This window comes from Ursus americanus, chromosome 24, assembly GCF_024610735.1.
Source record: "Ursus americanus isolate L20-20 chromosome 24, mUrsAme1.1.p, whole genome shotgun sequence".
NCBI lineage: Eukaryota > Metazoa > Chordata > Mammalia > Carnivora > Ursidae > Ursus > Ursus americanus.
In genome coordinates this window covers 11,121,053-11,142,860 of record NC_142150.1, presented here as the reverse complement: position 1 = coordinate 11,142,860, position 21,808 = coordinate 11,121,053, and the positions used below count along the sequence as shown (strand labels likewise).

The following is a 21,808-nucleotide window of genomic DNA, read 5'->3' as shown; positions in this document are numbered from 1 at the left end:
CGTGGCTCTGAGAACTTTCCCTAGGACGCCCCACATTTATTCTCCTCTAGCCCTAAGATCGTCCTTAATATTGGCGGCGAAAGTAAAACCGTCGGGCCGTATCCCCAGTTTAAATTTCCCGGGGTCAAAATACCCGGATTAAAGCCGCTGTCAGATTGATAGGGACTTTATCCAATAGCATTGTGGAGAGGCGTGTCCTTACACGGACGCTCCAATCGGCACGCAGAGAGTCGGCGTCTCCAAGGTGAACGCGGAAGTAAGCACTTCCCCATGGAATCGCTCCTGCAGCACTTGGAGCGCTTCTCCGAGCTTCTGGCCGTCTCCCGCACGACCCACGTCAGCACCTGGGACCCCACGACGGTGCGAAGGGCCTTGCAGTGGGCTCGCTACCTGCGCCACGTCCACAGGCGCTTTGGCCGCCATGTCCGCATTCGCACAGCTCTGGAACGGCGGCTGCGGAGCCAGTGGAGACAGAAGGGCGCCTCTGGGTCCGCTGCAGTCCCCGGGTTGAACTTCCAGGCCCTGGGGCGCTGTGATCTCCTGCTCTCTCTGCGCCTGTTGGAGAACCGAGCTCTCGGGGATGCAGCCTGTCACTACCTGCTGCAGCAGCTCTTTCCGGGCCCTGGCGTCCCGGACGCCGACGAGGAGACCCTCCAAGGCAGCCTGGCCCGCCTCGCCCGCCGCCGCTCCGCCGTCCACATGCTGCTTTTCAATGGCTACGGAGAGAACTCGGTGCTTGAGGAGTCCGTGCTGAAGACCCAGGCGGAGCTGCTGCTGGAGCGTCTGGGGGAGGTGCCGAAGGCCGAAGCCGAGGGCCGCAGCAGGTTTCTTAGCACTCTGTGGGATCGCTTGCCTCAGAAGAACTTTCTGAAGGTGATAGCGGCCGCGCTGTTCCTTCCCCCGTCGTCTCCCCGGCCCCAAGGAGAAGAGTTGGAGCTGGACACCCCCAAAACGCCCGGAGAGGGGGGTCAGGAGCTGGTCCGTTGGCTTTTGGCGAGGTCAGATGTCATGGCTGCCTTTTGCCACGACCTCCCAGTCGGGCTTTTAGCTTCGGTGGCAGGCCGCCATCCAGAGTTCTCCCGGGCCTATCTGGGTCTGCTTACAGATTGGGGTCGACATCTGCACTACGACCTTCAGAAAGGCACTTGGGTTGGAGCTGAGCCCCAACACGTGTCCTGGGAGGAGTTGTACGGCAGGTTTCAAAGCCTCTGTCAGGCCCCTCCACCTCTGAAAGATGAAGTTCTAACTGCCCTGGAGTCCTGTAAGGCGCAGGATGGAGATTTCCAAGTCCCTGGTCTCAGCATCTGGACAGACCTGTTCTTAGCTCTTGGGAGCGGGTCATGATAGTGCATTTGGGGAAAAAAAAAGTTTTAGGTCTCAGCCCAGGCCCCAGTCACTATGGGCAGTGTTCTGTTATTACTTATATGTATGGTGTACAAAATTAAAATTCCAGTACTTGCACCAGATCTATACGTTCATGTATCCAAAATATTATTTTAGGTGCTAATTTATAATAGATGGAATTATAACTTATAATTTGTAAGGGAACTGGCTTGTACTGTCTTGGATTTTGTGGATAGAGGAGTGACGTTGGAAGTATCCTACTTAAAGCCATGAAATTAACAATAGTTTGCTTATTAGAAGTCCCCTTTCTAAGAATGCTGAAAAGATGTGTACTTTTCAAAGTGACAAAACACCTTTTTTCCTATCAGTATGGCTTTTGTAGGTCCCCCCCCCTTACCCACTACTCAGTAGTGAAGAGTTTTCTTTAACCAACAACATGCGTTGTCAAAAAAATGTTCATTTGCAAAGCTAACTGGCCTATTTGGAGTTCAAACCCTGGACTTTGGCCTTTTAACCTAATATCCTAACCAATTAACCACCTTCAACATGTATTAAAATTGTGTTGTTCAACAAGTTTCTTATTTCTGCAAATCACTACTCTCTGAAATTCAGAGACCAGTTTTTTTTAACCAAACAATACTTAAGCACTGACTTAAGGATGACAAAAAAAAAAAAATGCTTAAAGTATAGTAGATAAAAATATATGCCTGTGGATTTAGCATTTGATGGTAAAAGAATCAAACCAAATATGAATTAGAAGACCCAGACTTTAGCGTTTCAGCCATTGACTAGATTAATTAATCACAATCTTGGTGCTACAGTTGCCACATATGTTAAACGAAGTGTTTAAAATAGTTAAATTTCCTCATTTTTTCCTTAGTGGCTGCTCTATGGGGACTGTTTAGAATATTTGTCTCGTGTGTATAGGAACCTAATTTTGTGAGTTTACCCAGATGCTCCACAACTAGTAGAGTGATTCCCAATCACCAAACTGAAGACTTTTATTAACTTTTATTAGGGGAATATAACTTAGCATTCATAAAGATATTTTTGTCCCCATCCAAGTTAGTTGGTAGCAGGATTTTTTTGAAAACATAGGGATGTTCAGAAAGTTAATTTCTAATTTCAGAAATGTAGTTAGAATGAAATCTTGTAGAATTTTTAATTCTATAATAGAACGTGGAGTAAGCTACTCTTCCACTAGCATGTATACATACATTTTTTTTTTTAGATAATCCTGGGTTGACAGTAGCAGGTTCTTTTTTCCTGTGGTCTGATTCCTTTTTCTACCTCCAATCCGTGTAGACCATCTTTTAGATTGCTTGCCATTAATGCAAGAAGAAAGGCAAATCCTTCTGTTGGTTACATGAACTGTTTCAGGAAACAACCTAATGAAGTTCTATGGGGGCAAGTCCTAATATTGACCCATAACCCTAAATCCCCCCTAACTCTAAGCTTTAGTTTGAGAATGACAGTTTGTAAACTTATTTCCCTATTTCTGCAGCTATATTGCACATTCTTATTTAAAATGATAAAAATTGATATAGATTTAAGAAAACTTTAAAATCCATTTTTATACTTTAGCATATCTTATTTTAGACTCTATGTTATATTCATTACATAGATAATCTTGTCTAATCTTCATATCAAGACTGTATTCTTATAAATCAGGGTATAGGCTGAAAGGTAGGATGCCCAAGGGCACACAGAAAATAAGCAACATGAACACAGAGGCCGTATCTGTTTTGTTTTCTTTTTTGCCCAGAGCCTAGCACAGTGCCTGGCATGTGGTAGGTACTCCAAATGTTTGCATAAATGTAACCTAGATTAGAACCTTAATCTGTATTCTTTATCTTATTTTAAACAGAATTAAATATTTGAAAATATGCTATTGATTATAGCAATCTTACTTCTCTAGGAATCTATAAGAAAAAGAGGAAGGAATGGGAAATTAAGTAAATAACTTCAAGCTTCTCATGAGTTGGCAAATAAAATGACTTCATGTCTGTTGTATTGCTGTTAGTATTATCTGAAGGCATACATCTCAGTGCTCTCAGCATTTCTCGGGCTAGTTGTATATTGAGTACATAAGGGTATTTCAAATCTAAATGCTGCTGTCTACTGATACTAATGGAAAATGCCTAAGATTTGGCTTTCGGTGAATAAATTTGGCACATGTATGGTGTCATATAGTTTACAAAGTTTTACAATTAAATCATCTAGCAGAACCTCTGTAAGACAGGGCAATGTGCTGTGAGCTTCCAATTTTATTAACTGAGACTCAGGAATTGAGTCTCAACATTTGTACAACATTGTATGGCTCTTATGTGGTAAAGCCAATGTAGATCTGGACCTTTTCTACCTTAAATTGCTCCACAAATCTTCTAGGTGATTTTAGGTAATTGGTGATTTGAAAACCAATATTTAGTTAAAAGGTCTGTATCATCATTGTAAACTCCAGCTAACACGGGGTCTGGTACATGGGAAACATATATATGTGTGTTTATATATATTTTATTTAAATTCAATTTAATTAACATCTAGTATATTATTAGTTTCAGGGGTAGAATTTAGTGATTCATCAGTTGCATATAACACCCAGTGATCATTCCATAAAGTGCGCTCCTTAATGCCCATCACCCAATTATCCCACCCTCCCCACCCGTTCTCCCCTCCAGCAACCCTTAGTTTGTTCCCTATATTTTTTCAGTATTCTTTAAATTTGGGTTATTACCACCTGCTATAACTTTTACCAAGTTATTTCACTCTCTGAATGAGAGTTTATTCATCTGTTAAATGGAAAAATTTACCTTTTCTACTATTTAGCATAATTAAAAGATAATATGACAATACATATGAAAATGATGTCAGAAGTTATAAATAAGCATATTCACTTATTTTCTCTTTAGGTTGATAAACATGAATACATGTTTGTAAATTATGATCTACATTTAATCCATGAATATTTATGAAAAGCAACTATACATAAAAATATAATGAGAACTAAGAATGAAACTTTTTATTCAGATTTGACCATTAAAATAAATTTAAAAAGAAAATGAGGTTAAAATGAAGTTGAGAGTTTAATATAGTAAATACATTTTTGTTGTATAAATAACATAATAACAATATTAAAGGAATATTCTGTCACCTTGGTACTATTTTAATGTCTCTGCATTCTTTTCCATCTTTTGGTCATATGTCCACTATTTCTGTAGCTATAATAAATGTACATACCACTTCTAGATTTTATAAAGTTATCAAACATTCTCATTTTTAGTCTTTAAAAATAAAATAAGGAAAATCTGCACTTAAGGCCTAAATAGATATTAGTTAAATGCTTTTCCTACATTTCATGAGATGAAAATGTTGGGGTCTATTTCCACCTTTATGATGTTAACTTTTCTAATGATAATTTGTCATTGCATTTCTGGGATATTCAACTTAGTCAAATGTATTAACTTTTTAACATTCCATGTATATTTGGTTTAGATTTTTGATTCTCAGTTCATAAGTAAAGTTGGCCTGTAATTTTTTCTTCTTACTTTTGTTTGGAATTAAGATTATATTGTCCATCATTCGAATTATGGACTGTTTCTATTTTTCTTGTTGTATGGAAGGGTTTTATAAAATTGGAATGACCAATTCCTTGAGAATTTTGTAGAATTATTCTCTAATACAATCTGAACTTTATTTTTTTTTAATTACTTAACTAAAATTTTTAAGTTTGTTAGGGGTTATAAGAGCTGTTCACACTTCTATTTCTTCTTAAGTCAGTTTTAGTAAGTTACATTTATCTAAAAATTTATTTCATCTAACTTTTCAAATTTATTGGAACAAAGTGGTTTCTTTTTTTATTGCTATATCTTCTTAGCTTTTTCATCATTAGTGTATCTATAGTTCTCTTTCATTTGTTTTTTTTACTTAGTGTCTTTGCTTTTTTTTTGTTTAGTCTCTTAAAATATTAAATGTTACATAATGTTTACCAGTAAACTAATACTTTATCATACATTTTTTCCTTTTCAAAAGTTTATGCTCTTATTTTATCTATTTTCTTTGTTTTATTCTGTTCATTCCTTACTTCTTAAGGACATCTAGCTTATTTGTAACTTTTCTTTTTGTATTATTATATAACATTTAAATTTTCTTCTGGATTCTGCTTTCACTGCAAGTCTCATGTTTTGACATATATCTTTTTTGATATTGGATATCTCATTCCCACATTTCAGCTAGAAATGGCTACCCAATTAGAGAGTAAATTTCTAGTATCTTTTGCAGTTAGGTATGGCCCTCACACTATTTTGACCAGCTGTATATAAGCAGAATTGATATGCACAACTTAGGACTCACACTCTAGGAATATGAAATTATTTGCCCTTATGCCCTGTTTCTCCCTTCCAGTGAACTGGAATGTCGATATGGTGCTAGTGAACGACTTTGAATCATATGGCTGAGGACAACTAGAACAACTGCTGTAGGCTCAAAGAAGAAGCCGCATGTTTGCATGCTACTCACCTATGTTTTTGGCAAGGGGTTGGAGAGGTAGGGTGAAAGAGGTAGCTTGGAAATTTCCTTTATTTCCTAAAATCCCAACAAAGTATTAAAAGTATGTTTTGTTGAGAATCTAAATGTTTGTAGCAGTTGAGCCCTACTGAATGTACAGTTATGGCTTTGCCAGAAGTGGAAGTCTTCATTTTTCCTTTAACCCATACCAGCTTAACTTCTGCCCTCAATACTTGCTGCCAAGTTCAAAGGATAATTTTCTGGTATCAAGTTATTTGTCTTCTCCATAACATTAGACATACTGGCATATTAAGTAGTTAATAACTATTTATGAATGCATGGAAATGGAGTAAATAATAAAATAGGAATAGGAATGGAGTAAACATGTCTTTAGAGAGTTACCCTTTGGGTCATATCTTTAAAAAACATAATTTTCCTAGTGGCAAATCCAAACAAAAAGGAGGGCAAATCCAAACAAAGAGTGGAGACCTCAATATGTGGAAGCATTTTCAAGCTGTAACCCCACAGTCTGAAAAATCTTCTGAAGCTTCTTTGTTGCGTTTGATATGGGTCAATCTTCATCGATGTCAAGATATAGTTGCTGTGGTTAAATTGCTCAATTTCACGTGGTTTTTATAACTCTGTTACAGAGTCAGAGTTTTATGACTTTTGTTACTCTGTTTGGAGCTCTGAAACAGTATACTGATGCTCTAAAGTAGTAGCCAGTTATAAATAGAATGGCTCATCTTCCCTAGATAATTGTGGATATAGGATATTTATATTAACATAAATTAGTTAACGTAAATGCTCTAGGAAGGTAGCATTGATTTCTCTCAGGAATTAATTGGAAATGATCAATCACTATCTTAGAAGTGTGGCAGTAGCATCATTTATCAGGTGCTAATTGTCATAGTGGGCTAAGAATGCCCTTTCGGCTTAGAAATCTGGTGGCCCTAAGGGAAAGCAGCTTGAATAATTACAATAATTAATGTGTATACGACTGGTTCTTGAAGCTTCGTTACTCTCAATATTGGGGTAAAGGTTTGAGTTCAAAAGAGCTTACGGTGTTTTAAAGTCTCATTGTGGTTTTATCTTTTTATCTCACGGATGATCAGTACTTTAATCTTAGAAAAATTTTATATATAGTAATTCAGAAGTATAAGCAGAGGGATATAAAAAGTGAATAATCAGTATTTTACATTTATGCAAGTACTACAGATAGGATTATCAAGTTCTGAATGAGGTCTATTATAATCTCAATGTTAGGGACATATCTGAAATTTGTACTGAAATTAGGGGCTTACACATCAATATTTAAAATAAATTTATCATAAAGGCATATTTATTTGCTTATCACTACAAACAACGCCTCCTGACTGTAGCCTTCAGTTTCATATTTACGTCGGAGATTTTCACTCATTTATTCAAATAGCATTTGATCATCTACTTATATGTCAGTCTGTGATTTAATGCATTAAAACTGATTATAAACCAATTTATTTAGCTTACATATTTTTATGTTATGAGCCAAATTTTTCATTTTTTAAAAGAAAGTACATCTGGAAAGCAATATGTAGAGTATGGATATATATGTAAATCAATATTGGATATTTTACCTTCCATAGTTGTTAAATCTCTATGGGATAGCTGTAGAAATATTCATTATTATACCAACCATCTGACATATTATCAATACTTATTTTGTAAGATTCTGTTTGAGACTATGCATACATTTATAAGCATTGACAATATGCCAAAATGGAATAAGAAAACAGCCCACTGTTAGCTTTCACTGAATATAGATGCAGCCATGGACAAGAATGGGTAAAAGGTGTTTGCTAATCTTAGATATATTAGGTACCTTAAAAATGTTAACTGAATTTGAATCCACAATGGTTGTTAAGATAAAATCTCAAATAATCTATTACTAATATATTGACTATCAAAATGAAGAAAAGGGAAAACAATGCAGACTATAAATTATTTTATAGTTTCCTTTAGGAGATAAAGCAATCTCGTAGTTTTGCAATAAATATTCTGGGCCAAAAGGGAAGTATGTTTTCTGTCTCGTATTTAAAAAAATTATGTTCAGAATCTTTGATGATTTTCAAAAATAATCAGTAGTTTGTGTAAATATCAATAGCCAATAGTGGGGATGAGGTTGGAGGCCCACTTTCTCTGGTCTGTTTTTCCAATAATTGCAAAAACATGTGTTCCTGACATTGCTGGTTTGAAATTGTTGTTGGAAACATAAAATAAATTACAAGTGACTAACAAGAGCAATTTACAAAAGATACACGATCTAGTTCACTAGTCAGCAGGCATAGGTTGCATATGGAATTACTATAGTAACCGAAGCTAATGGAGAACTGGCGCCATTTTCTAATTATAGCTGGAAGCACTGGACCTTGTGCGCTGCACCAGTAAATTGGCCCCAGTAGAGTCAAAATGATTTCACTGTTTGTCATTATAGACGTGAGCTAAGGCAGGATATTTGAAGAATATGGTCTCTGTAATTTGTTAAAGGTATTATACCCATTTTTATAGTCTAGTTCTGTGAATGGAATATTACACTTCATATTACAATTAAAAAGGCATTTACAATTCCATTTAAGAGTTTTAAAAGATTAAAGAAAACAATGACTTTTTTTATGGTGAGGGAACTAAAGTGTAATTAAGGACACAGAAAGGGGGAAATAAAACCCTCTTTAAATGGCTTTTCTTTTACGACTGATTTTTATCATAAAACACTATCTCTGGACATCTTTGGATAAATTCTTTTATTGCTCTAAGCTTCCAACTTTTCATTTATATAATTTGGGTAAGAATAATTAAATCTTCCTTCAGCAAAACAACCAAGTGCATGAATATTCAAGAACTTCTTTTAGGCATTCTTTTATGATAGATCTATTGGCGATACATTCTGTTCGTTTTTCTTCATCTGAGCATGTCTTGATTTCCCCTTAATTTCTGAAGGATAATTTGGATCGGATATAGAATTTGACATGGCTTTTCTTTCAGCATTTGAAAATGTGTCCTTTCATTTTGGCATTTGTGGTTTATGATGACAAATCTGTCATATTAAATAGTTTTAACTCTATAGATAAAATGTTATTTCTTTCTGCTTTAAGATTTTTTTCTTTGACTATAAATGATGGAAGTTTGATTATGGTGTATCTTTATGGATTTATTTGGCTTTATCCCTTTTGGAATTTGCTCAGCTTCTTTTTTAAAAAAATTTTTTGAGTATAGTGGACACACAATATTACATCAGTTTCAGGGGTACAACATAGTAATTCAACTCTATGTATTATGCTATGCTTCCCACAAGTGTAACTACCATCTATCACCATAAAATGCTATTACAATATCATTACCTGTATTCCCTATACTGTGCCTTTTATTCTCGTGACTTGTACATTCCCTAACTGGAAACCTCTATGTCCAAATCTCCCCTTCACTGATTTTGCCCTTCCCTCTGGCAACCTTCAGTGTGTTCTCTGTATCTATAAATCTGATTCTGCTTTTTGTTTATTCATTCACTTGTTTTGTTTTTTAGATTCCACATATGAGTGAAATCATATGATATTTTTCTTGCTTTATTTCACTTAGCATAATACCCTTGAGTTCCAGCCATGTATGAATCTATAGGCTTATGTCTTTTGCCAAATTTGGAAAAATTTCAGCCATTATTTCTTAGAATATTTTTCAGTCCCACACTCTTTCTCCTCCCTTTCCTTGAATCCAACGACATAATGTTAAATATTTTGTTTTACTTTAACAAGTCACTGAGTTCTGCTCGCAATTTTTTCCCCCCTGCAGTCTGTTTTCTTTTATTCATGTTGGGTAATATCTATAATTCTATCTTTGAGTACACTAATTCTTTCCTCTGTCCCCTCCAAACTGTTGTTGAGTCCTTCCATTGAATTTCTATTTCTGTTGTATTTTTTAGTTCTAAGATTTTCACATGGTTCTTCTTTATATCTCTTATTTCTTTACCGAGACCCCTTCTTTTTTTTTCTATTTGTTTTAAGTGCTTGTAATTGCTTATTGAATCATTTATATGATTGTTGCTTTAAAATCCTTGTCAGATAATTCTAACACTTGTGTCATTTTGGTGATAGTATCTACTGATTGTATTTTCTAATTTTCAAGAACATATTTCGATGAGACAAATTTATTTTTTCAGTCTAAGGGAAAGAAAAATGTAGCTCCTTGAAAGTTAGGTGCTCTAGTAGAAGACATTTGCAGTGTTAAGATCAGGAGCTTTCAGCATAGGGTCCACTAACTTATTTTGTTGAATTCAATTTTTGTAATGTTATTTTTTTGTAATATTATATTGTATGTCGATTATAATTAAATAAAAAATCACTTAATCAAAATATTTAATTGCTTACTTATACTTACCTACTTGTACACAGTAGATACTGTTTACTATTTATCTCTTTGCTTATTTACTATCTACTTACCTGACTCCCTATCTATACTTCTATACAGATGTGGATATGGATACAGGTATCAACATGCAAATAGACATACATCTATGCATAGGAAAGTATCTGGCAGTTCAGTTGAATTTAATGATTGGTATTGCTAAATAGTAGGATAGGAAAGATTTTTACATTTTATTTGTGCTTTTGTTGAATTAAAGTAGTAGGCATATAAAATTTTTTATAGACAATAAAAGTGCCAAATATTTCTCTTAAAAATAATCTTTATGAATGCAATTAAGGAAATATGTCAATATAGCCACCATCTAATTGATTTGGTAACCATTGCCAAGATGACTAGACACATTAATTTTGTACTCATCAGTGGGACATTGATTTGAAGAATTTTAAATGGATCTGTAGACCCTATGAAACTGATTTATGTCTTCTTTGAGAGCAATTGTGCAGCAATCAGGGATCTTTTCTCCCTGGACTACTAATATATAACATAACAACAGAAGGCACAAAGATGAGAGAAGTCAGAGAAAAGAGACAATTGGCTAAATGATAAAATGTGTGTGTTGCTATAAACAATTATGCATAATATATAATCAACAACCAACTTATTCATTTATTTATTATCAATTTTGCTAGAAGTTTTTTTTTAAAGTTAAGAGGGATGACAGACTTTGTTTATAATTAGATCTGTTAATTGAAAATGATTTGTCTGTAACTTTGAGATGAAGTACCAATCAAGCTCCTTTCAAAGCTTCTTTTGAGTCATGAAGATTGATAGAGAGGTAGAAATGATTGTGACCTTTCTGCAACTGAAAGTTGCAAACTCTTGGCATGTCTTAAAAGAGAACATATTGGTTAACAATGTTTATTAGTTATCAGTTAAATCTCTACCTTTTTTCATATCTTAATTATGGATAAATACATAAAGATACACAGTGTTAAGATTAGAGGAAAGAAAAGAGTATAATAATTACTCAAACATCCTATTTTACATTAATTGAATAAATTGAAATTTGTTTATTATGCTTTGAATATTCTATTCTGAAATTTCTGGTGTGAGTAAACAATATTTGCTATCCAATGGCTCCTTGAAGGTATAACTGTGCATGGTGAATAATTTATTTATTTTTTATTTTATTATTTTTTTAAAGATTTTATTTATTCATTTGACAGGATAGAGACAGCCAGCGAGAGAGGGAACACAAGCAGGGGGAGTGGGAGAGGAAGAAGCAGGCTCATAGAGGAGGAGCCTGATGTGTGGCTCGATCCCACAACGCCGGGATCACACCCTGAGCCGAAGGCAGACGCTTAACCGCTGTGCCACCCAGGAGCCCCATGGCGAATAATTTAAACAGAAATACAGTTATAGAACAACTTTAAAAAAAATGGGCACTCATGATATTTTCAAGACAGGATATTATTTGTTTGTCCCTGTAGCAATTTCTTCAGCCTATTCCAAAGGATGGATGTTGCTAAGCTTTCACTAAGTCCCAGAAATTGCTAAGAAGGGATTTTTTTTTCTTTAGTCACTGACAAGATTCCTATTCATTCAGTTCATAGTCAGCTATCATTCAGTGGGATTCATTTTTTTAAAAGAGTTTATTTATTTGCCAGAGAGAGGGAGAGAGAGCACATATGAGCGAGCACGAGCAGGTTCCCTGCTGAGCAAGGAACCCGATGTGGAACTCGATCCCAGGACCCTGGGATCATGACCTGAGCCAAAGGCAGACGCTTAACTGACTAAGCCACCCAAGCATCCCTCCCTCATTTTGTTTTTAATTTCCAACCCATATTATGTGTAGAGGAATTAACAACTAAAATGGGTGACTTCAAGTTGACAAACACTCTCTCCTCAACTAAAATTTAGTTAGGCTCTTCTGAACCCTCTTTTCAACCAATCTTCACACTTGACCCCTGTCCAGTTCTGTCTTCGGCCTACTTAGCCCTGTCTTAGCAAATAATCCTGCCAAGTAATCCCACCCTTGATATTTGATCACCCTAAATATCTGATAAAGTTCTTCATCTCCCACTTTAAATATCAAGGTCCTTGGCCTATCTTTAGCAAGAATTCTGTAAGGCCAGTTTAGCAAGAATCTCCCTGTGTTTGATGTCTCCTCCTAGTAATTTTCCACTTACTGCCCCCTCAACCTACTAGCTGACTATAGATATCAGGCCACCTTTGAGCCTGATACCTCTCCTATTGTAATAGTATTGAGTAAGGTATTCCTTACCATTTTAACAAGTATCAGAATAAGTTTTTCTTTAACAGAGTCACAATAGCAAGATAAATCAAACTTAAAGATGTAGTTTTCTACGGTTATTGATATAATCTGAGCATAGGTAAGAAAATATAGAAACAAGTATTATGCTTTTTACTTTAAAATCCACAACCAATCACCGAGCAGATGATTTGAGGAGAAGTGGCAAAAGAAAAAAAGTAACTAGTCATGAAAACAAAAAATTTTTTTCATTTAAGTAAAGTTTACTAGGCTAATATTCTTGGAAATGCCGTAAACAAAACTTATCACGATTTGGGCAAGATATTCGACGAAATATTTCACGGACTTTTTGTGTGCCAGATGAAGGAATATGAGCTGGGTGGTTGTTGGTTGGGTCCATTGATTGTATGAAGTAACCCTCCCTCCCCCACCCACCCTCTATACATTTGATTGACTCTATTACAAAAGTCTGTTTTATATTTGTTATCGCATTTATCACTGTTTGGGATTACTTGTTCGTTTATTTGATTAGTCATGTATTTCTTCACAGCGCCATGTAAGGTGGTGTCATTATCTTCCTTCTTTTTCAGATAAGGAAACTGAGGAATAGAAAATTAAATAACTCAGTCAAAGTTATATATCTATGACTGTTGCATAATGCCACCTTCCTTAGCAGGGATTGAAGATGTTGAGTTTTATGGGCACGTGGGTGGATGTTCATGACTCAGAAAGGCATAGTAGATACTGGGTGTATGACCACTAAAATATCTTCTAAGCTCTGTTCGATGGTAAGGGTTAGCCGGGGAAGGGAGCAGAGTGGAGTATGCTATTTAGATGTATTGGGTTCTGGAGATCAGAGTGACTGGGGAAAATATAAGACTGATATTAATTAAGCAATCATCATTCCATCATCTAAAAGGCAATTTCAGTGATCCAGGCAAAAATCCTAAAATAATTTAAATAGTTGGCAAGATTTAGTGGCCTAATGGTGCTAATACAGAAACAGAGCTGTTCCAAAAGATGGCCAGTTAAGATACATTTTATGAACAGTCTGCAGACGGCTGCAAATATGAAATTAGAATGTAAAGGGTTAGAAATTGGTATACAGCGTTTGACATTAAATAGCGTTGAGAAATGACATCATAAGACTTGATTCAGTTTCCAAGAAAGTTGGCATAAAAGTTCTGTCCTTGGCCTTGGCCTTTTTGTCTTTGGCACTTATGTCTTGTACACTGAGAAAGTCACTCAGTTATGGCGCAAAAGGAGGAAGAACGGTCTTCAGAGATGACATACAAGAAGATGAGAGGAGGACAAGAGGCACATGATGTCACAAACACTGAAGAACATTTTAACAAGAGGATGGTCCATGGTGTCATCTGGAAACGGAAGGCTGAGAGGAATTGAAATTGCCCTGCATTTGATTAAAAGAAGGTTTCTGATAAACTGAGAATAAGTAGTTTCTCAAGGCCTGAAAGAAAAAAAGTTTATAAGACTGAAGGAAGTTGTTAAGGCAAGAAAAACATAGAAAACAGACCACAGACCCCTGACTGCCTTAAAAAACTCATTGCAAATAGACTATTCCAGTGTGTTTGCTCAGAACCCACTGTTTGGAATCAGAAAGATGCAAGTTGGACCCTATCGAGCAACAGAATTGGTTTCTTCATCTGAAAGAAATGAGGATAACAGCACCTACCAACAGAGTCCTTGTAAAGAGAAATAACATAGCATATGAGAATATTGAGAATAATGTTTGCATATGGTAAATGCTCAATTAATGGTATAAATTATTATGGAATGATAATTGTAAGAGGCCAATGATATAATATTTTAGGGTGTGCATTTGTGTGTACATGTGTATTTAAAGTGGTTTTGTGCATGTTTGAAAGGGAAGTACAATAGAGATTCATAGTTTATGCCTTCTAGCAGGCAGTGCCTCCTCAAGTAACAGCACCCTGCTTTTGCTTTAGGAAAACTATGCTGACCCTTTGTGTACAGCCCAGTGGCACTCTGGTTAAGGTGCTCTGCTCTCCCCTAGACCAACACATAAGAAAAGTGGTTGGAGTCCATTCACCTCAATCATGGTGTCCTGCCTGACTTGAGCTCATCATCTGGATCCTTAGAGCTTCTCTGGTTTCTGGCCCTTTCCTCTCTTTTCCAACTATTCCTGTAAGTCCGTGAGGAATTTATATGCTTCCAATAAATTTTCTTTTTCAGAGGTTGGCCAGGGATAATCTCTGTTGTTTGTGACCATATAATCCTACCTGATAGAAAGAGGAACCAGGAAGGAGTTACAGATTTAAGACATTAGGGAAAGGACAAGAGCGGGTAGAGTTCAAAGACAACAGATGGAAAAGTTATTTTGGAGCAGAGGTAGGCTCTCTTTCCCAGAGGATTACAACGTCAGGGAGGGGAGAGAACAGAGCTGTGGACAAGAGTGTGTGGAAGCAAAACGTATGGAAGAGATGTGGAAAATGTGGAAGAGAACTTACACATAAAAGCCCAAGTAGGTAGCCTTGATCTCAGTAAAGAAAATACTACATGGTCGCTCGCTCTAAGTGAGGACGGGGGGAAGGAAGTAGGACATTAAGAAGAAAGAAGGTATGACATAGCCATAATGAGGTGTCTTTCAGAAAATGAGAACTCATAAAACTAGAAGGAATTTTCAGGCCTTGAGAGGAAAACTTCATATGAAATCATAGGGGAGAGAGCACCGAGTATGCTATTGTTTTCTTCTCACGATAAAGCCATCTAGTATCAATAAGCCTCAACTAATCCAGGTTCTTTGGCAGCAAGTGATGCTGAAGAGTAATTACTTTACATCAACCAAGTTAAAAAATTAGATTTTCAGTCACAGGAAAATGTTTGCGAGTAAGAGTAATGAAATCCTGGGAATTAGTACCACGGTGAACTCCAAGCATGATGTGCCCTGAAGAAACAGAAAAATAATCACATCCATGTCACGTCTGTGAGAAAGGGGCAGGAAACATTACTTACCGGCTGCCTCTGTCACTGAAATATTGAGGAGATTAAAAGGGAAACCTTGAATTATTTATACGCAAGACTATGACTTCGGAAAAAATACCTTCGAGTGCTTAGAACTGATTTGATCTCAACTTACTAAGCCAGAGTTGAGCAATAGAACTTCTGTGATAATGAAATGTTCTATAACGGCAAAGATATTTTCAGCATATGTAATCTATGCTGTCCAATATGGCAGCCACATGTGTCTCCTGAGTGTTTGAAGTATGCTGGCACAACTGAACCGAAGCTTTAGTTTCATTAAAGTTCATTAAGTAAAATTTGAATTGTCATATGTGACTAGTGGCTACGCTATTGGACTCTTGGCTATATATATTTTATTCATTTACTGATATTCTACAATTATACCTGCAATATCCACAATAATCCAAGTGAATGGTATAGATAATAATCTAAGAACGGGTAGAATAGCTAGGATTCGTTTATAGTTTCAATTTGTTTGCAAAGGTGCATTAATTTTTGTTACTTATGCTAATGCTGCCATAGATTTCCAGTTTAAGTTAAAATGATAAATCTCTGAATTCTAAATTAAAGGAGACAGCTATTATCAAAGCCATTGTAACCACTAAAGATAATTTAACAAGTATATAATATACTTTTAACTGTGCATTATGTACTGATGTTTAAGAAACAGTTTCAGCGTTAGGTATCAGAGAACTGGGGAGAGTGGGGGTCAGAGAAAAAAATTATTCAGATATTTCTCTCCTGGTTCATATACCTATCAATGCAACTGTAATGTTTAAGATTTTCTTGCTTCCAGAAACACCTAATCAAATGAGGAAAATAGCATAAGTAATTTTAAAGTAGAATAGTAAAAGGCATATAAGAAAGTATAGAGGAAGAGAAGATTAATTCAAACTGAGAATTATGTGGTGAACAGAAAAATATATTCCTAACCATGAAGATATTATACAAACGATCATGCTAGAATTATAAAACATAGAGAGATAAGAATTCATATCTGCTCAGACTCTTTTGCATAAGGAATATTTAAGTAGTTCATTAACCACTATTTTCTTAGATGTAGGCAAAAAGAGTCAAAGATGTAATTTCTTATGAGAGACTTCATAATGCAGAAATAAGTAGCTTATTTTTATTAAGATACAAAATATACATTTTCTGCTTCTGTAATATTTTTCATGCAAGTGGGAGAGCATGTGATATTACTTTTTAAAGGTACAGAGAATTATGATTGAATTTTACTCAATTTACACTTATTGATTTTTTTGGGAAATGAGTCATTCTTATCTTTGGAGGATTTACAGTATTAACTGACATATCCACTGAATAGATTCTGATGAAACATTGAAACAATATTTTGCATTATCTTTCAGAATTTTGCTCCTGGAATTTATATTTCAAGCAATATAAATAAATATATTTATTATTAGTAGTAGTTTGGGTTAGAAAATAGAAAAATATGTAAAAGATACCTACAGATGTAGAAAATTAAAATGCAAAAATTACATATACACTATAATGTATATGTATATATATATATCATGATATGCATAATTTATTTAAAATGGCTTTATCTCAAAGTCTAGAAGATTAAGACTGTGGCTGAATCTACATAAAAATAAATTATTCAAATGAAAAGTAAAACTTTCAGTCAGTAATACAGTTGTGTTAACTCTGTACAAGAAAGTTATTATCATACCTACATATCAGTTATCATATGGATGCTACTAACATTGCAGGAGAGCACCGTACTTGAAATGGTTCATGTGGTAGAACTTAGATATACATCATGTTAACATATGCATGAGAAAAATATACAAGTAAAGATAATATTAAGGCAGTATCTTGCTTATGTAGACATAGCAATGTGTGTATGAGATTCAAATAACTAAAAATCAAGTTAAATCCATGAAACATAATAATTATCTTCAGCACAGCTTGCTTAATGCCCAAATAGTTTGCAAAATGAATTCTTCCTTAAAGATACGTCTTGATTTGGATACCTATCCTCATAGCCATTTTTTTTTCTTATCTTTATATTTCATTTCTACTACATTACATGCCAGGAGTTGGAAAGCCACAATTAGCTTAGCATTTCAATTTCCCAAAATGAATTCCAGGAACACTGATTTCAAAGGATGTCAACAACTTGCAAAACAGAAATTTAAAAATTAAATAGTTTTCCTTACTGAAGAGTCAGAACTTTGAATATGCTAGTATACATCATTGATTTCCAACTGAGAGACATTTTAATTTTATTCAAAAATTTTAAAAGACATCATCAAGAGCCTACTTCTTGTTATGTTAAGGAAAAAATTATTCATGGCACCTGTCATTTTTTTTTTAAAGATTTTATTTATTTATTTGACAGAGACAGCCAGCGAGAGAGAGGGAACACAAGCAGGGGGCGTGGGAGAGGAAGAAGCAGATTCCTAGCAGAGAAGCCTGATGCAGGGCTCGATCCCAGAACTCCGGGATCATTCCCTGAGCCAAAGGCAGCCGCTTAATGACTCTGCCACCCAGGCGCCTCTCATGGCACCTGTTAAAGACAGTAAGGCAGGCTTTCTTCAGCATCATCACAAGTATAGGGACCACTGCAATGGACTTTTGTAGTAGGGGAAAGATACTGGGGGAAAGGACAAACATACTGTAGTAGGGGAAAAATAGTGTAACTCCAACTTACAACAAGGAAGAGTAAGTATTTTACAGACAAGGAGCAGGGTGGGTGGGGTGGGGGGTGTCAGTGGATGGATAATTACTAAGAGGAAGCATCAGGGGTAGGGGACCTCCGGCTTAACCAACTGATTAACAGGCTTCCTACTGAAGGCAGGCCAGGCTGATCAGACATCTGCGGAGGGGTGATGGAAGGGGAGTGAGCAGATCAGATTTGCGTGTGATCAGATATTGATTAAGGGCAGGGGATTCTGGTTAAAATGAGTGAACAGGATTCTTGTTAAAATTGGACTATGCAGAGACAAACAAGGAAGCCTAAGAGTCAGGGTCCAGTTGAGAAGTGAGTTCAGAGAGCTTGCCTAAAGCTTGGCCAAGGAGGGTCAGTTAGGCTGAATATAAGAACCGTGAATCCCACCATCATGGAATTGGTAGACTAATGGGGAAGACAAATATGAAATAACCACACAAACACACATATATGTAGGCAAACATTTATAGAATTGAAGATTCATAGACAAAATCATTAAAATGAAGTGCTATGTTTTTGTTTGTTTTAATGTGACAAATATCTTAGATGACATATGAAGCACATTTTTATAGATTGATACACTACCTTTAGGGGCATCTGGGTGGCTCAGTCGGTTAAGAGTCTGCCTTCGGCTCAGGTTATGATCCCGGGGTCCTGGGATCAAGCCCCGTGTTGTGATCCCTGCTCAGTAGGGAGTCTCCTTCTCCCTCTCCCTCTTCCTCTCCCACTACCCCTCCCCCTGCTCATGCTCTCTCTTACTCTCAAATAAATAAATAAATACATAAATCTTTTTTTAAAAAGATATTATCTTTTGAACTTTACCTTTTATAACATTTTTACTTAAATTAATGGCAGTGAATTTCCACTGCAATGCTTTAATTGTGCTCTTAACATACCTATCAGTCTGGAAAAGATTACCAAGTCATTTTAACAATGTAAATAATAACATTTAAAATGAAGCTCGAGTGCTTATTAAAATATATTCAACATAATAGGTCATTTGGACATATATCTTAATTTTTAAGAATAGAATTAAGAAACCTTGTTTCTCTATTCTATACATATTTTGCTTTTTAATCATTTTTCTGGTTAATATGTCTATTTTTCTAGGAAAGAACAATGATTACATGAGAGATGATATATTTATATTGCATACATATGAGTAATACAGAGTGTAGAATTTGAGAAAACTTTCTGGGCCCGAATTTCTAGTGATGTATGCCACTTGTGAAATTTCTTCATATTTTAACTGCTGGAACAGCTTTTTGGTAAAGCCAGGCAGACCATTCATCACCGATTCACTGTTGAGTGTGAGTGTTGTTTACACATAATTCTGGACACGTTTTTATGTTTCTCAGATAAAGAGGTGGCTAAAGAGGCCTATTTGAAATACTATAAGATAGAGGTTCTATAGCTAATCTCTTTCCTGACCTACATAAGCCCTTAATTGAAAGGTTCACCACCACATTATACATGGGAAACATGTGACTTTAAATCCAGGAAGTACAGTTAGCACTTCCTAGAATTTATTTTTAATTAACTTTATTAGTCTTATTTCTTTCACTGATAAAACAGTTAAAACTCTCTAAATTGCTGAGTATCTGTGTTGGCAACAAAGAATGAGAGGTGTAACTCCATCATCAATACGCATAATAAGTACACAATACATCTTACAAATCTCGTGTAGGATGCTATACTTAATCTTCCTTTAAGTTAAGCAACTGTAAATATACACTTCGATACCTAGCACCTTCTTTTTTTTTTTTTTAAAGATTTTATTTATTTATTTGACAGAGAGAGAGACAGCCAGCGAGAGAGGGAACACAAGCAGGGGGAGTGGGAGAGGAAGAAGCAGGCTCATAGCGGAGGAGCCTGATATGGGGCTCGATCCCATAACGCCGGGATCACGCCCTGAGCCGAAGGCAGATGCTTAACCGCTGTGCCACCCAGGCGCCCCACCTAGCACCTTCTTATCAAAGGAATCACGTTTTCCTTATTTATCTTCTCATTCACACATTTAGATCTTCATTCAGTTAGTTTGACACCTTACCGTAACTCCTACTAGGTAAGGTTCTGATCATGATAAGAAATGAGCATAAGATAAACACTTCCATTGTATACTTTGGGACTTGTTCACTAACAAAACCAATGTTAATGCTTAAATTAGCTTACATTCCAATATGAATACTGTATCATGAAATTTAGAGTTGCTTGTTACAAAAAGTTATATCCATTTCCATCCACTTCCGGCTCTCTTAAAACTAAGAGGATTAACAGAATTTAATAAATAATTAGTTTTGACAATGGAATTGTAACCAGGACTTTAAGTTTTGTATTAGCTCAGTGTTAAGTTTTATATCAAGTAAGTTTTACTTCTTTGATCTATTCCTTTTCTTAAAATTTGACTTAACATATTTGTTGTTGCATAAGTAATAAATAGAATGCACTGAAATTTTCACATTATTTTTTTTCCTATCTAGAAATGTTGGGAATGAAGGCAAAGCAAGCATAAATGCTATTATAAGAGCAAAGGAAAAAAGAAAAAAAGGAGGGAGAGGAGCCAGAAGAAGTTGAAGCCTCATATTAAACTTTTGCTTTTTGTACTGAAGTATTTGCAGATGATGTTTCCCTGTCAAAAGGCTTGGAAGGCAGGTGATATTACATGCTAAATATTTACTAATGATTCGTTTCAATATAGTGAGGAAAAGACTGATCTTTCTGGCTTTGATATAAATCCAAAAAACTTTTTTTTAAAGATATTAACTTAAAATTAATGTAAATCCCACCCCCCCAATGTAGAGTACTAAAAACAGTCCTGGTGAATTGTTAAATTCTTAACATTCCACTTAACACACAGTAGAGTAGGTGTAAGGACAAAATCCTGTGTGAATAGCAGTGAAAATACTTCTCTATTGAATCAGATTCTCTTTTTACTCTCATAAATGATCGCAATTATCAAAAGTATTAAACTAGCGAAATCAACAGCAAAACTAAATATCTTGACCAACAACAAGTATTTTAATAGAAGGATTCAAATGGAAAAACTGGAATTTTTCGACTTTCACCTGGCTTGGTGATGATTTTGGTTGGTTGGTCATGACTGCTGCCTAATGAAGCGCTGAGCTGAGGGTTCAAAGACTGCCTTGGGCACAGCATTTGCTGATCACCTTCTCCCGACCCCACTGGGATATGGAATAGGGGCATTTATACCAGGTCTTTAAGATGGGCTGTGGGGGGGAGCCTGGGTGACTCAGTCAGTGAAGCACCTGACTCTTGGTGTGGGTTCAGGTCAGGATCTCAGGGTCGTGACATTGGGCTTATGGGCTCAACATGGCGCCTGCTTGAGATTCTCTCTCTCCCTCTCCCACCACCCCTCCCCTTGCTCCAGCTCTCTCTCTCTCTCTCAAATAAATACATAAATAAATCTTTACAAAAAGAATATTTCTGTGTGTAACTTGTCAGATGATTGAATCAGGAACAGAGAGTCTCTCTACTTAACTGTTCCTTGGGTCTACATCATAAGTAAAGATTGCTCGATGTCCTTATGTAAAATGGATGGTAGGGTTCAGCTGTTTACTGTTACTGAGCAAGGC

The 21,808-nt window shown here is 35.9% G+C and overlaps 1 protein-coding gene across 1 annotated transcript; it reads left to right on the top strand.

Annotated features, from left to right (window-relative positions):
• The first annotated feature begins 227 nt into the window (after window positions 1–227).
• On the top strand, window positions 228–5,293 carry FANCF (FA complementation group F). Its single transcript, XM_045808607.2, has one exon. It carries the CDS (start codon window positions 271–273, stop codon window positions 1,342–1,344), a length of 1,074 nt encoding a protein of 357 aa, XP_045664563.1. The 5' UTR covers window positions 228–270; the 3' UTR covers window positions 1,345–5,293.
• The last annotated feature ends 16,515 nt before the right edge of the window (window positions 5,294–21,808 follow it).

Excerpts from the sequence above, each read along its gene's own strand:
- FANCF (XM_045808607.2), top strand. The coding sequence starts at position 271 with ATGGAATCGCTCCTGCAGCACTTGGAGCGCTTCTCCGAGCTTCTGGCC.